Source organism: Talpa europaea (assembly GCF_964194135.1).
Source record: "Talpa europaea genome assembly, chromosome: 10".
NCBI lineage: Eukaryota > Metazoa > Chordata > Mammalia > Eulipotyphla > Talpidae > Talpa > Talpa europaea.
In genome coordinates this window covers 19,659,584-19,675,634 of record NC_140077.1, presented here as the reverse complement: position 1 = coordinate 19,675,634, position 16,051 = coordinate 19,659,584, and the positions used below count along the sequence as shown (strand labels likewise).

The 16,051-nt window shown below is 56.0% G+C and overlaps 2 protein-coding genes across 5 annotated transcripts; both read right to left on the bottom strand.

The window, feature by feature from the left end:
• Positions 1-297: 297 nt before the first annotated feature.
• FGF8 (fibroblast growth factor 8) lies at positions 298-6,119 on the bottom strand (the record flags this gene model as incomplete). 4 transcript variants are annotated; one of them, XM_084244991.1, is made up of 6 exons in its annotated part: positions 298-886; positions 1,739-1,845; positions 4,923-5,103; positions 5,330-5,416; positions 5,948-5,984; positions 6,088-6,119. In XM_084244991.1, 6 exons carry the CDS (start codon positions 6,117-6,119, stop codon positions 596-598), a joined length of 735 nt encoding a protein of 244 aa, XP_084101117.1. In that variant the 3' UTR covers positions 298-595. The 4 variants fall into 4 exon arrangements, with proteins under 4 accessions (XP_084101117.1, XP_084101118.1, XP_084101119.1 ...); XM_084244992.1 differs by having other exon boundaries at positions 4,923-5,070; XM_084244993.1 differs by lacking the exon at positions 5,330-5,416.
• A 5,411-nt stretch (positions 6,120-11,530) lies between these two features.
• NPM3 (nucleophosmin/nucleoplasmin 3) lies at positions 11,531-13,312 on the bottom strand (the record flags this gene model as incomplete). The annotated part of the gene is made up of 6 exons (XM_084244813.1): positions 11,531-11,641; positions 11,731-11,852; positions 12,221-12,314; positions 12,419-12,538; positions 12,757-12,842; positions 13,195-13,312. The coding sequence occupies 5 exons, from the start codon at positions 13,310-13,312 to the stop codon at positions 11,740-11,742; spliced, it is 531 nt and encodes a 176-aa protein (XP_084100939.1). The 3' UTR covers positions 11,531-11,641; positions 11,731-11,739.
• Positions 13,313-16,051: the final 2,739 nt, after the last annotated feature.

Genomic DNA, 16,051 nt, shown 5'->3' with positions numbered 1-16,051 from the left:
CTCGGAACCCCGTTGGCTACTTTTCCCCGCTGCCCACCAGGTGGGGCAGGCAGGGGGAGCACAAGCACCCTGGCAGGACTCACTCTCCAACACACACTTTGCATACGCGAGTTAAATAAATATTTCAGTCATTTAATAGTAACTAGAACACAACCACCCCCGCTGACACCCACCCGTAAAAGACCTGACCTAAGTTAGGACCCCTTCCTCCCGCCCCCTCCTGGGGGTGCAGCGGAGTGTGTCTCTGCCTGGCTAGCTTGCCCTGCAGGTGCCGGGGCTGGGGAGCACCTCTGCTGGGCTAGAGAAAGCCCCCTGCCCCCAGTCCCGGCTAGGCCACCACGGGATCTTCCTGAGAGTGAAGAAGACAGACACCACAGCCAAGTGGAATACAAAAATAGAGCCTCTCTTTTGTTTAAAAAAACAAAAACAAAAACAAAACCCAACGGCAAACAATTATCAACAACTAGAACCCGGGGCTCCCCCACTCCGCCCCAGCTTTCAGGAGCGCAGACCTCATCCCGCTCGAGCTTCTCCTTTCTGCTCCCACGAGAAGAGCGTCTCCGTCGGGGGGAGCTGCGGGGAGGGGCCGGCAGGCCTATCGGGGCTCCGGCGCCCAAGTCCTCTGGCTGCCCCGCAGGCTGCGGGTGAAAGGCGGGTAGTTGAGGAACTCGAAGCGCAGGCTCTGCTCCGTGGTGTGGTGGCCCCGGGGCAGCCGCTTCATGAAGTGGACCTCGCGCTGGTGCTGCCGCGTCTTGGAGCCCTTGCGCGGCCGGCCCTTGCGCGTGAAGGCCATGTACCAGCCCTCGTACTTGGCGTTCTGCAGGGCCGTGTAGTTGTTCTCCAGCACGATCTCCGTGAAGACACAGTCCTTGCCTTTGCCGTTGCTCTGCAGGTAGGGGAGCCAGACTTCTTGTTACTGGGCTCTGTCCGGCGGCCCCCCCATCAGAGGCAGAGGGCAGGCGGCCCCAGACAGCAGGTGGGCACCCAGCAGATGGCGAGGTGGGCAGGAGCTGCAGCCCCACCCCCTGCCCGGGCACCCGCTCTCTAATCCCTCACAGCCCGCAGCCCACCCGGCAACTTCCTGTCCTCCTGGGCAGCAGTGACACATGGTTGTCTACGGAGGGGCCAGACCCACATAGAGAGGCAGAGAGAGGGCCTAGACCCTGTCTGCCCTGGCCTCTTGCCCACCAGTCTGGCCAGAGCTGCTAGCACCCGTTTCCCCACCTGCCCCCCTCGGTCCCTCATGATTCTAACTCCCCAGCACCTTGGCTGCCACCCTATGGGGGAGGGGAGGTCTGTGAGGCGCTGCTGAGCCCCAAGCCCCAGAAACTCAGGATTCGGGGAGCTCAGGGCTGGAGAGGAGCGTGACTAATGGGGCCATTTCAGAGCTCTGCCGAGGGGCTGGGCCTGCGGCTTACTGAACATTCCAAATGCTGGTACCATGTAATTGGACATAATAGCAAAGCAATTTGGCGATTTGTTAAAAAGATATATGGAATTTACCACCCCCTGCCCCCCCCCAGCTCCTTCCCTGGCCTTCCTTCTTCCTCCTTTACCTTTATAGCTTTTCATCCCTCAAGCAGTTTCCTTCTCCTACACCTCCCCCCCTCGTCATTAGGTAACCCCAAGGTGGGCCTGCATCTCTCTGCCCACCTTGTCGAGATCTGAAAGGAGCTCAGCCAGCCCAGCCCCCCTCCTCCGAGTCCCCCCAGGCTCCATCTTCCTTCTGGGGCCTCACCTTGGCAATCAGTTTCCCCTTCTTGTTCATGCAGATATAGAGGCCTGTCTCAGCTCCTCGCACTCGAACTCGGCTCCCAAAGGTGTCTGTCTCCACAATGAGCTTTGCTGTGGGGGAAGGTGAGGGGACGATTATTGGAAGCCCCTGACCCCAACTGTGCCATGTCCTCACCTGCTGGCCTCTATCTCAACAGCACCTGCTCCCAGGTCCAGACACATGAGACATGGGCTCTGGTCCCAGCTTAGCTACTAATGTGCTGTGCAAGCCTGGGGCCTCAAGCCCCTCACCTGGGTGCTCAGGGGTGGGGGGTGGATGATATCATCATGTATACATTGAGTTCTGCAGAGGGCCCTTGGGGCCATCAAACCAAAAAGACCTTCTTTAAAAACAGAGGATAATGACTTAATGCTGAGGCATCAAAATTTGATTTGACCAGAGTCCCACTGCCAGTTCAAAGCACTCTGCTGAGGCTTCTGACTCAAACTGCTATGCCCACAGGCCCCACGTATCACCACCAGCATGTGGGGTGCAGTGGCAACCTCTAGTCCGGAGGCCCCATGTGAAAGCACTCTCCTGTTTGTGGCACTTCAGGCTCTAACTCACAGTCTGCCACCTCTTCACCCATCCCTGCTCGGCTGAGAAGGTGGCAGAGGTGGGGCCAGCTCTCCCCACACGTGCAGCCCACAGTCCTCTGCTTTCCCAGAAGTTCAGACATTAGCTGGGAAGACCTACCTCTGCCCAGTCTCCTCCGTCCCTGACCCCAGTGTTCAGATATCAACGGCTGGGTGTCTCACCCCAGTGCCCAAACACTTTCTGTAGGTGAGGGGGGTGTGGAGAAAATCAGGGGTGCTTCCCTCTCAGCCAGGAGACAGGGCGCTGAATTCTCTGCTTTCTTCCCCTCACCGCTCTGCTTAGACAACCACTTGGCCACAGAAGCCCCAATCACTGTCCACCTCTCTCCTCAACTCCTCCCTTGAGTCTGTCCCGAAGAAAGGAGGGTGAATAGTGAGGTCTCCTGACCTCCCTAGTGCAGAGCCCAGCTTTTTCCAACCCTGCACTGACATGGGGGCCCCTTCTCTGTCCCTGAAACTAATGGGAGGGGGTGGGATGGGCACCAAGGTCAGCAAGGCAGCCGTCACCACCCAGCCTGTGACCACTCCCCTTCACACAAGCACAGAGCGGGGCCCAGTGGCCAAGTCCCCAGTCTGGCTTCAAGTCAGCCGGGAAATGCATCTGTCACCTCCCCTCCCACCTCCTCTTGGACCCAGCCAGCCTGCTCATCCCTCTCCTGGTCTGCCTCCCAGACAAGGAGATGCAGCTTTTAAGGGCCAGAAGGACACAGACTGGGATGGGGTGAGAGGATCCCACTCTGAGGATTCTGGCCAAAGGGGCAGAAGAGGAAGGAGGAGGCCCTCAGCCCCTTCCCGGGGCCTGTAAGGAAGCATTGCGAACTCTCTCCTCTTCTCCCCGGGACTCGCCCTGCCCTGGCTGTATTCCCTAAGCCTCTGTTCTTGGAGCCTCCAGCTTCTCCTCCCGCTGGGCTTGCAGGGACCAGAGAACCTGGGCAGCCTCCTATTCTTGTCAGGAGGGAAGTGGGCATCAGTCTTCTGGTGCCTGATGAAGAATCCCCCCACGGCCACCTTGGACGCTCCTTCCCTCCCCAGAACAAGACTGCTGGACCGTTGGCTCTGAAGGAGCAGACCTAGGAGGAAGCAGGCATTCCTTCCCTTTCCTCGGAAGCTGAGAAGGGCAGTAAGCAGCCAGTGTGGAGGGACAAAGGGACGGTAGGCTGGCCCTGCCAGCCCAGCAGGGGAGCTCGGCCACCGGGCAGGCCGCCCCCACCCCCACCCACCCCACCAGTGCCGCCGGAGCCCCCACTCTCCTTCCCCGATGAATCTGGGCAGCCAGAGCCACAGTTTGCAGCGGCTTTCTCTACTGGGTTTTTGGAAAGCTTAACATTTTCAAACCTATTCTTCCACCCCAGTGACAGATTTATCCCAGGAAAATTATGTCTCCTTCTCCAGCTTTAAAGGGAAGTCAGCTACGTCGATGCAGAAAAAATGCAGCGAGACATACTCGATCCCCCCAAACTGGCTCGAGAAGAGGAGAAAGTATTCAGGAAATGTTAAAAAAGGTGAAAGTAAGAAGAGTTTTAATCGCTCTGCCAGACGTGGGGGTCTCTCCAGAGATTCATACAGAACAATCCTGAACCTCTTTTTTAACATTTACAGACTTGCAATTCCTTTCAAACTCCACATCTGAAAAAAGCCTTGTTCTTTTTCTGTTTTATATCATTCTTCATTTTTCTCCTTAGCTCTTAAAATGCCTCACCTTTTTATTACATTTTAATAGAGTCTTCCCCTTTCCTTTCATGCTTGTTTAACTTGGTCATTATTTAAAGGTTTTTAAACTCACAATAATCGCTCTCTAAAAACAACACCAGCCGCCCAGAGGGCTTGCTTTTCTCTCGGTACATCCAGGACTCTGGAAACTGGCCTCCTTTCAAGGCAGGACTATTGAATGTTTAAGAAATCAATCAGTCCTCAGCCTCTCAGCGCCAGTAGCTCCCCATACTTACCACCCCACTGGGAGCTGGGAGCCCCTCTTAGAGCTCAGACTGGCCTCCTGGGTTCTTGGGTGTGTGGAGAAGGAAGGGCCCCTTTCTAAGCCCAGTCCTCATGCTAACTGACCCCACTGTTGATCAAAGTATTTAAAGGCTCACAGCACCCCCCAGGCTGGGAGAGTTGGGGGGATTTCTCTCCCTTCTCTTTCCCACTCTCTTTTTGTGGGCCCTGGCGACATATCCTCTTTCAGGAGGTTCCCTGAAATCTGGGCCCCCTCCCTCTGAACTCTCAGGCTCCACCTGCAGCTGGGGAGGGGTGCATGAAAGGGGGAAGTGTAAAGGGAGATTCCTGGATTCATTCATCTGCCGGGTAGGGAAGGGGCACCTGTGGGCCAAGTACTCCCTGAGGTCCCTTTCCCAGCTCTCTCTTCTCCAGCTTGACCCCTAAGATGCTTTTCTGCCTTAACTCCTTCCTTTCTGAGCCAGTGAGCCTGCAGACCTCTGCCCAGGCCAGCACTGATGGGGCCGATGGGTTGATGGGTTCGGTCACAGCAGTCCCACAGAGGGAAGGGGGGTGATCCACAAGCTACGTGTACCCTTGTGCAGTACCGCCAGCCTTACCGAAGGGGTCCCCATCTTCTGCCATGGCGTTGATGCGCTTGTTGGCCAGGACCTGCACGTGCTTCCCACTGGTGCGGCTGTAGAGCTGGTAGGTCCGGATAAGGCGGCGGCTGAGCTGATCCGTCACCAGGCTCTGCTCCCTCACATGCTGTGTAAAATTAGGTGAGGACTGAACAGTTACCTTTAGGAAATTGAAAAATACACAACACGCCATTATAATGCTACTCTGCCCAGGGGCCTGAGTGGCCCCCATAGCCCTGCACCCCCCCTCCACTGCCCCAGGCAGCAGGCAGGGGCTGGGGATCCCCCCCCCCCACATGCCAATTCAGGCCGCCACCCCCCAACAGGAAAGTCGGGCAGACCCAGCCTAGCATGGATGAGCCGGGATGGGGAGGCTCTGGACCCACCTGTTGGGAAACACCCTGGGACTCCCGGCCAGCTCGGAACAGGGAAGCCAGCTCCCTGCCCAGCGCAGGCCCCCCTCCCGGGCCTTCCTAGAAGAGCAGGGCGCTTTTAAGTAGGGCGTCAGCGCTCCCCGACGCCTGACATTTATAAAGACAAATTTACGGAGCAAATGTTGAGAGCGCAGAAGACCTGGGCACTTGATCTTTCGGCCAGACCCCCGCCCGCCGCCAGCCTCCCCCGAGAGCCGCCGAGGGTGGGTCCCCGCTGCCGTCTTCTGACAACGCACGTCCCGGGGGCCCCGGCGGCCCCTTCCCTCGGCGGCCAGGTGAGGCTGCCCGTCGAGTTCCTCCTCCGCCCCGACCTGGCCAGGAGGCGTGGGGACAGCGCCGGACTCCGAGACCTCGGGCTCTCCCGTCGCCACTCACGGCCGTGCGCCCCGGGACGGGACTACCTCTCGGGGGATGCGCCCCCTCCGCGGGCTGGTTTGGGGTTGGCTTTCGAAGGTTCCCTCCAGCCCCGCCGCCCCGGCCTCGGGGTCGTTCCTCGCGCCCCAGCCCGACCTCGCCAGCCCGAGGCCCCGCCGGCCCGCCCGGCTCCCGCCTCCGCGCAGCGCGCCTTACCTGGGCTTGGAGGCAGAGGACCAGCAAGTGCAACAGCCTGCGGGAGACAAAAGCGGGCGGGAGAGAGAGGGGCGCGGGGTGAGCGCGGAGGACGCGGCCGCGCGGGCCCGCGGGGGCGCGGGGGCGGCGGCCCTACTCACAGGCAGCTCAGCGCGGAGCGGGGGCTGCCCATGGCGCGCGGCCCCGGAGCACCGAGCGCCCCGGCGGGATCACGCCGTCCCGCGGGCGGCCGCGGAGGGACGAGCCGAGGCGGCGGCGGCCGAGGAAGCCTCGCGCGCGGGACCCCGGCGGCGACCCCGACGCGGCACCGCGGGCCCCGTGGAACGTCGGCTCCCGCGCCGCCCCGCGCCCCGCCGCGCCGAGTCGCTCTCCGCCGCTGCCGGAGCCGGTGGCCGCTGGCTGCTCAGACGCCGGAGCGGGCGGGAGGGTAACGGGCCGGCAGGGTGGGTGGGTAGGTGGGAAGGGAGGGGGAGGGGTGGAGGCGGGGGGCGCCGCACCGGGCGCGAGGGGGGAGCGCGGGGCGGGCGGCCGGAGCCCGCAGCCCCCGGCTGGGAGCTGGGGCCCGGACGCAGCCCGGGGCGGGGGCGGGGCGGCCCGGGGCGGGGCGGCCGGCGGGTCTAGGATTGGGGGTCTGAGCTAGGGGAGGGGTCTGGGAACCGACGGGAGGGGCCGGGGCGTCCGGTGTGGGCGCCTCCCCCATCCCCGACCTGTCCCCTCGCGCGCTCTTGGTGTCTGGACACACGGGAATGGAGGCATCGCCGGTCGCCTACTTGGTGGGGTCTGGAGACCCTCGGCTGGGGCTCCTCGCGCCGCCCGGTGCGCCTGAGTCTGAAGGTGCCCGGTCTCCACCGCGGGGCCCTGTTGGCTTATGACTCCAGCTCCTGGGCACCTCTCTGCTACCTACTGTGTCCTCCGCGGGGCCTGTCCCCTGGAGGCAGGCTAGCCCGGAATGAATGGCTGTGCGCCCCCCTCTCCCGCAGTGAGCGGGTGTGTGATGGGGTCCCAAGACGCCCTCTTTCTGCTGAGTACCTCTTCTGGCCTATCTCTCCTAGAGTGAGAAATGTCTCCTTCTCCTTCCCCCATTGTCACCATTACCCCAGACCCAGGCCCACACACAAATACTAGCCTGAAATTCTAGAGGAATCCTGAGCCACTTGTGTGGGAAAGCCCAGAGGTCCCTGGCAGGACCCACAGTCACTGTCCTCCCCTCTAAGCAGCCGGAAGAAATAAGTACTTCCTGGGAAAGAGACAGATGCAGGGCACCCAGCCTTTCCCTCTCAGAGTCCTATTACTTGCGCCCTTAACAGGTATTTGCCATTCTACTATGTTCTATGTTCTAGACCTAGGCTGGGGCTTTGTGTCAACTACCTGAGGAGGAAGGGGGTGAGAACCAAAGGAGATGGGACTTGTCGAAGCCTTTCCCAGCCCTGCATTGCTTACCTCAGGGTCTTCCAGAGGCACTAAGTCAGGGTGCGTCCTTGGGAACAGCCTGGATGGCAGAGGTGCCCTGGGATAGATACTTCTGAGGAGCAGGTGGAGCCACGGATGCCCTACCCAGTGGCTGCCTTTGCCCATGACCTTCTCTCCTCACTGCTCTCTCCCCGCCCGTGGGTCCTTGGGAGTAGGGCTGGAGGAATTGGGATGGTCCCAGAGACAGAGGCAGGCCCCAGTCCAGCAGCCCAGGCAAGTCACACCTACTTCCCCTTCCTCTCTGCCCCACCTTTCCCCACTCCCAGTCATCATGCTAGCACTGCACCATGAATCCATTGAATCCATGGGGAAACAGAGGACTTGTCCCAAGATCCCATCCCTCCTCTTAAAAGTAGACTTCCTGAGCCCCTGTGACCCCCCCTCCAGGAGTCTTCACTCAGCTGGCTCTTTCCCACACAGCCCTCCAGGCAAAGGCCATGTCTTACTTGCAGCTGGTGGCATAGAGCGGGGAGGGTTGTTCTGCAGTTAGTAATCCATGAATGAATGATGGGGCTTCATCCCATGTACAGCTTCCACAGGGACACACACCTATAGCTCCCTCCCAACAGGTAATAAACACCACCATTTATTGAACACTTGTATTTGCTAAAGGCTTGGTTTGCACTGTCTCCTCTCAGCCCCCTGGGAGGTAGGCCCATTAGCCAGAAGACAGATGAGGTGGGCTCCAGTACCCACAGCCTAGAGAGCCCTTTTCCTTCGTTGAACTGCTCTGTATCTTACAGGCCTGTGAGGGGGTTTATTGAGTTTCTACCTCTCCAGTTGCGCTGCTTCAAGCAGGCAAGATGCTCACCATCTTAACCTCATGGCCTGCAGGAATAAGCCGTTGGAAAAGTTTGTGTGTGTTAATGAATGAATGAGCTAAGAGATGGAGGGGAAAGGCCTTCTCCCCACCAGGGACACCAGTCCTTTGAAAACAGTCTGATGAGTACAGCTGTGAGCTGGACACAGGCAAGGGTCTGGGTGACCAGCTCTTGCTCAGTGTGTATATAGTTCTAGAGTCTCAACCAGAGTTATTCTGTGTTCCTGGAATAGGGGTGGGGGCCAGAGAACCTGGTTCAGACCAGCATCTGCCCCTGGTTCTGTAGCTGCAAAAGGTTTGAGGGCCCTGGGCTGAATGAACCTTAGTGATCTTAATCCAGACATTTCCCTCTCCCTAGAACCTACAAGTGTGGAGGTCAGGGTTTCAGTACTGACACCTTAACTTCGGCTAAGGGGCCTCTTGTAGGACCAGAATGCATTTACATATAGAGAACTACCCAGGAACTGGTTCCTCCTCATCTCCTCAAAAGTCCGTATCTCTTAGGGGTAGCATGGGGATACCCCAGCAACAGGCGCGGGTGGGCCCGGGAACGCCCAGTGAGTGACAGATGCAAATATTCCATCCAGGCCACAGCAGGCCGCTCTCTCCCTTACAGGATAGCTCCTTTGCCTCCTGGCCAGCTCGCTCCTTTCTTTATCTTATCAACCCCCGTAATTACAATTGCTATTTTGTTTCCTCGAATCTGCAATCAGAGCTCCTGAGCCCTGATGAGGGAGCGCCTGTCAACCAGATCGCTGAGTGACAGCCCGGCCACCTTTCTCGGCTGCCCCACACTCCGCAAACACACAAACGTACTCCCTCGCCTCCTGAGAACACAAACACACACTCCTCGCCAACACAAACAGTCCCTCTCTGCAAACACGCCCTCGTGGGGACCCAAACACACATCTTCAGTCTCTTTCCAAACGCATCTCTCGCCCCTCCGCCCAACCCGGGCCCCTCAAATCCAGCGGCTCTGACCACCCGGACAGCCGAGAGCACCAACGCGCGCCTCCTGCGCTCGGCGTTCAAAGCGTCACGGGCTCTCCGCCTACCGTTCAAATGCAAATCGCCGAGACTGCGTTAAGCTCTAGGGCCCCAGTCTGGGAGTCCCCCCCCCCCCCCACGGGCCTGCCCCTCCTCCAGCGGTCTGCAAGCCGTGGCGCACGTTTCCAACCTTCCGCGCCCCGAGGCTAAAGTGAAGTGACAGCGCTCCCACTGTGTGCCGGGCGGGCGCGAGGCGGGATCGTGGAGAGGCGGCTGGAGAGAAAGGAAAACAGCCCCCAGCTCTGGGCGCGGCGCGCCCCGTCGGACCGGGAAGCGCCTGGCCCAAGGGGCAGATGTGGATTGGGCCCCCACTGCGGGCAGGAGGGCACTCGGCGCCGACTCGGGCCCCGCGGGGACACGGCCCGAGGAAACAGCCAAGGAACACAAGGGGGCACCAGTCGCGGGGGGAGGGGAGGGGAGGGGAGGAGAGTGTCGGGGCGGGGCCGCGCGCGGGGGGTAGGTGGGGAGCTGGGAAGGCTTTCGGAGAGACGCCTTTTCGGCTTTTCGCGGCGTTCAGCCCGTCTCCCGCGCCTCCAGCCAAGCACGTGCCGAGGCTTTGGCGGCTGTAGGCGAGAGGAGGGCGGGCTCTTCCGGTGAATGAATGCGGGAACGAGCGAAGGGACGAATAAAGTTAACTTTAGCGACGTGTTCCTGAAAGTCGGCCTCCCCGACGCTCGCTGGAAGCAGGCCCCCGTACGCAGCGCGAGCCTGGATCCCCTAGACCAGCGGCGAGGGCGGCCGCACAGCCACAGGCGGTTTCAACCTCACCCACCAGAGGGCGCCAGCCCCACCTCCCCTTCCTTCCCGAACGGCTGCGGGAAGGTGAACGGCTGATCCTAAGCGGGCTTGCCACCAGCACCCCGGCTCCCAGGGTGAGCACTTCAGAAAACTGGAGAATGGGCCTGCGACCCCAATCATTGCAACACAAGGATCATCTTCCTTTATCCTCAACTTGAAAAAGGAAGGTTAAAAATTGGACCTCTGTGCCTCATCTTGGGTAGGGAGAAATCTCTAGGGATTTGAAGAGGGAGCGTTTCTGGTGGTGTTGGGACACCCTTTAGTTCGCCTTACCTGTGGAATACCAGGTCCTTCCTGTTATCAAGGGGGCCCTCCCACTTGTTCACTCATTTGCCCAGCAAGGGGTGTGGGAAGGAGTGGGCCTGGTCCCATCAAGCACTGTCTGTCCATCCTCAGTGTGTCTGGCCCCAGGCAGTCTCAGGAGGTAACCTTCTGTTTGTTTGTTTGTTTGTGGGGCATTGAGATCCCACAGCCCCCCATCCCATCAACACAGCTGCTGAACTGCTGACCCCAGTTACTCACATACACACTCATACTCACACCAGATACATCCCTTTCTCTTCCTGGCACAGCAGTAGCCAAGCCCAGAACCACCTGACTCCAAGCACAGAGAATCCTAGATCAGGCTGTGTGCTGGGGGGTAGGGACCCCTTAGCCCAGGAGATTGAATCCCAGGGGCCCTGTCTGCCCCCATATGCCAGGCCACCCGGATTCTGGTTTCCCTGTCACCCAATCTGGCCAGCTCCCTCCATCTGGCCCCTGGAATCAGGTTTCTAAGGGCCCAGACAGGCTCAAAGAGAGCCTGCAAGACTGGAAAAAGCAAAGACCAGCCTCAGCCCTACCCCTCACAGGCCCTCTCAGGGTCTGAGCCCCCTCATGGGGCTAGGGATGCACATTCCTCTGGCTGCTTAAGCCCCCTTATCTGCCCCCCTGCCCATCAGCCTGAGTGCTGACAGAGGCCCAGACCCCTTGTTTGGATGCTGATAACCTCCTGGAATGGCCCTCCCCCACCTGTAGGGACTGGGGATGGGCTTAGTGTTGGGAGGTCCTCTTCCAGCAAAGCAGTTGGGGCCCAGGCTTGGCCTGGCCCTAGAGGATAACAGGATCCCACATTTTCTCATCCTCCCCCAACCAGGCCCAGGCCCACCCTCAGTGCTGCCACAATGCCACCTGGTGGTCCCTAGGGGAATGCCACCCCAGCAGAAACACATATATGTTGCAAAAAACTCCACACCACTTTATTTCAAACTTTATCCAAAAATGTAAAAAGTGTTAAAAACGTGTAGTCCTGAGGTTCAGACACCGACCTTCAAACTCATAAGCAAGTAGGAAGAGGACATCAGGACAGAAGTTTAAAGTTCCTTCCGCTCCTGGAGTAAAAAGAGGCCTAGAAATGTATTAGATTAGAATAACTGGGCCTATGGAGAACAAGACCCTCTGTTTTCTAGCACCGCCCAAAGAACCCAAACCCACATCCCTCCTCTTCGATGGAGAAGACACATTTGAAATTCTTGAAACTTGTACAGGAACATGGTGCATGTGGCAGGCAACTAGGTGACCTGAGGAGAGTAAACAAGGGGTCAGCATCTGGCTCTCATCTCTTCCTGCCCACTCCCAGACCCTGCTGGGTACCCCTCCCCCCACTCACCAAAGAGGGCTAGGGCCTGCCTCTCTGCTTCTTGGCAGGCAAGATGGGACACAATTCAACTGCTTCTTCCTCACTCCCCTCTTCACTCTCTTCTTCTTCAGAAAGATCATTGCTTATAGAAACTGGTGGATACACAAGCAGTAAAAAGAGGGGGCAATTAAACTTAGACACCCCCTTCTTACCATAAGTCATTTATTCATGTCCTGGGAACCCTGACCTCCTGGAGCTTATGGTTTAGATAAGAACCTCAGATACTAACGTGGGTGACAAAGTCAAAGAAATCCACATCCCTGGAGCAGAAGATGCTTGGATGGGTTCCATGAAGGAGGTATGCATGAGTAAGACAGAAAGTGGAGGGCACATCATGCAAGGCATGTGTGCACGAGCACACATGTGTGCACTAAGAGATAACATTGGAATGAAGCAGGAATGCAAAAATAAGGAACCTGATGGAAAATCCACTGGAGGCAAAAAAAGAGCGAGCTCTCACCAATCTGGTGCCGCCCTGTGATCCGCACAGGGCCAGAGCCTGACTTCAGGCGGAAGGTTACAGGTGGCTGGAGCTGGAAGTCATCCAAACTGAGCTGGAAGGAAGACAAGGATGAAGGGCTGCCCCACTCCATCTTATTGTGAGTTCTGAAGCTCTCAAATCCTATGTCCCCTCCCAAGGTATGGCCAGGGAACTCACCATGGGTTGGCAGGACAACTTGAGGTTGGCCACAGGGACTGCAATCTCCTGGTGGTCATGGTTCCTGGCCACGACTTCCACCACATTACATTCATCTTTGGCCCCCTCGGTGAGGCAGAGCTGCGAACGGTACACAGGTACTGCGGGTCTCTCCAAGAGAGGGTTAAAACCGCCAGTGGAGATATCAGCCCTAACTTTCCCAGTCGCTAAATCACTTAGAGGGGCCGCCCGTGTGGGATTAGGGGTGGAGGGTGGAAGGTGGGGTGGGCTTAGAGGTCCAACAGTCGCCTGCTAAGGTCGAGCTAGTCATAGTCTCTCCCTTTACCCCCTCCCCTCACCATGGTCAAAGCCAGCACGTGCTCCGCATCATCCTCTTCCTCTACCTTGAAGGTGAAAGAGCGGGTGTGGCCAGAGAGCTCACAGCCTGGAAGAAATACGTTGAGATACGTAGATGTGTACGCGCGCTAGGAGGAGGAGGGGGGCGGGAGCGGGGGCGGGGGCGGGGGCGGGGGCGGGGGCGGGGGGGGGGAGAGGTGTCACCAAACCTCTAACACGTGTAGCCGAGGGCTTAAAGTCCATTTACACGCCCACATCTCCACAGGAACAGTTGGGGAGCACAGCCCTGGGCCCCGCCCCGCATTTCTGGGGCAGGGGTCTCGCCACCCACTTCGTTCGAACTGCCGTGTGTCAGCCCCCTCCCACGCCGTGCAACGGTCTGCTTTCCTGTTCCTCAGTCCTGCCTCTTACCGCCCCAGCACCACCCTCGTCCCCAATACCGAAAAAAAAACTGTCCATCGTGACCGGAGCCGGGATCCGCAGACCCCCGACACCCCCGGAACGGACTCGGCTCTCCTGACTCAAGAACGCCAAGGCGGCGGCAGCGCCAGCGGCCATGCTGCAAGGGCCGTGATGAAACCCCGCCCCCGACACGTACAAAGCCGGGGACGCTCTGCGACTTCGGCCCCGCCTCTTAAAGGAGCCGCTCACCACAGACCCCGACAGGCGACTGGTCCAGGGCTTCTTGGCCCAGTCTCCCCTAGGAGGAGCCCTTGACCTCGCCTCGGAACTGTGTCGACATGGAAAAGCAGCATCACAGAAGCATGGATTTGGGATGACCATCCTCGCATCCTTTAGTGCCTCCCACTCCTCTAACCCGGGGACAGTTTCCTTAAGGGGAGATGCAGAAACTTTTCCGACCTTTCCCCAGCAAAGGCCAGCTTCAGGGCAATGTTTTTCTAGTAAAAGCCAAAGAAGTACGCTCGGATTTGCCTTTGCTCCGAGGGTCAGGCAAGACTTTTCCCCAAGAATTACTCAGACCTCTCCTAGGACTACTTCCAGCCTAGCCTGCACCTTACTATACAGATGGCAGACATTTTCTGAGCTTCGGCACCTGACTGGATGCTGGTGCTAGCTAGTAGTGTGGACATTGGTACAGGGTGAACTGACTGGTGCTCCTGGCACATTTAGAATTTGGAGTTTATAAATCCCAGTAAGCTCTGGCACATTCTTCTGCCTTGGACTCCTAGGTCTCATAATTTGGGATACTCCCCCCATTTAACTTTACGGCCAAAGGCTTAGGCAAACTGTCACTTACACTGTTACATGGTGGAAACTCAAATTAGTTCCCACCATAAACTACACGTAAGTTTAACTGTGACGAGAGTGGTGTAGCAAAACCAGTCTCATTTCCTTAGTCTTAAGCCTTGCCTTGAGAAAAATCTTTAAGTCCTTTTCTAATCGATGGTTCTGGGAGAGGACTGCCTTCAAGATCCAGTCCCTGAATAGGCACAGAGAATACTATTTGCTTGTAGGTGAGGCATGAAGGGTAAGAGAAAAGGTAGGAAGAAGAAATAGAGTAGGTTTACACAATACACCATCACACACATTCACTTCAAGTTTTATTTTGCCTCTTGCATTGGTCTTCTGATAGTTTTACAGTTCATTTTCTACAGGAACTGAGCTGAGATCTAGAACAATCAATGAAATGTCATTTCAACCTTAATAAATATTCTTAACCATAGATAACAGCACTTAATGATCCTACAGTGATAAAGATATGTCTGGACATCTGTCTTAGCATCTGTGACCAGAAGACCAGCTAAAGTGATTATTAAAAGTCAAGATAAAGCCATAAGCAAACTTGCTAAAAATCATAATTCCATTGGTTGACCCTGAAATCCTCCAGACAAAATGCTATTAATTGTCCACTACTGCACCAAATGTAAAGAGAAAACCAATGACATTGTCATTTAAATTATCTTGTAGAAATCTTCACCTTAGTCCTTGATACATTTTGCAACACACTAAATCCTTTTATCAGTTGAAGGTGTCTACCCTGAAAATCATCATCTTTCTTTCCTTCACTCCCTTCATTTCAGCAAATCACAGGCCTGGACTACCATTAGAGACAATGCTTTAAGACTCTCCCAAAGCCTACACTGATGGAATTCTATGATGGAAAATCTTTTAAGTTTCCTTCTCTGTTCCTCCCATCTCACCTCAAAGGTAAACAGCTGATACAAAAAATTGCAGGGACGCAGATATCAAACAACTGTTAAGAACCTATGGAGAAATTAAACCAGCCATGATGAATAATGAATCCTGCAGAGATTACCTGCTAGCCTCATGCTCAGAACCAAATTTAAATTAAAATACATGAAGCTTTCAGAATCTGTTGGAGGGAGGGGGATAACCGTAAGTCATTGGTTAAAGTGTGCTCATTCTTTTAAAAAATAGATAAACATGCAAGAATTAAAGACTCTGATTTAATAAAAGTAGTAGTAACAGGTCCTGAAAGTAAAGGACAACTGATCAGAGGGCAATTGGGACTAATTAATCCCTGAACCCTACTTTGACAGATGTCAAAAATTAACATTTCACATGCTGACCTGCATTGAGGTTAACTTCCAGAAATGACTGCAGTTTCCAACAGAGTCCTATGAAATTAGGCCTGGTACCCAAAGTGGTCATGGCCTACCCCTCAGTGGGAGGCACTTTAAAAATAACATTTCTAAAAAGAAAAGAAAATCCACCTTTCACTGATTTACATTATTCAAAGTGCCATCCCTGAACCACACCCGCTCATTTTCAAAAAGAAAAAATATTACAGAAACAGTTAACACATAGGTCACAGCCAATTTATATACAAAAAATTTACAATTTTGTCATTTTTAGGCTTTTGCCACAAACTGCACATTTGTCCCTACAAAGCACAACATGCTTGAACCAATGGTCACTACAGCAAAGTGGCTGTGGCTTTTACAAAGCAGAAAAACTGTCCAAAATTTAAATCATTTATTCAGTTTAAACTGTACCACAACCATCCCAATTGGAATCTATGCCCTGAAACCTCTAAAACCCATGTATCTTTCTCATCTCTGCCATGTCCCCTAAGAGACATCTCATTAAATAGGTCAGAGTGGATGGCAAATGATTTTGATTACTCTTGGGTGAGAAATGCAACCACACTGGATGCAGAAAACAGTGCTGACTACATTTATTGAAGACCCCCTCCCTATAAGCCCTTGTAAAAGTCAACTGACACCTAACACAAGACCCAAAAAGGAGGCCCACATCCCTGTTTCATACAGGATTTGCAGCAATACTATCTTCTTCCAACCAGTGAGTAGTCTC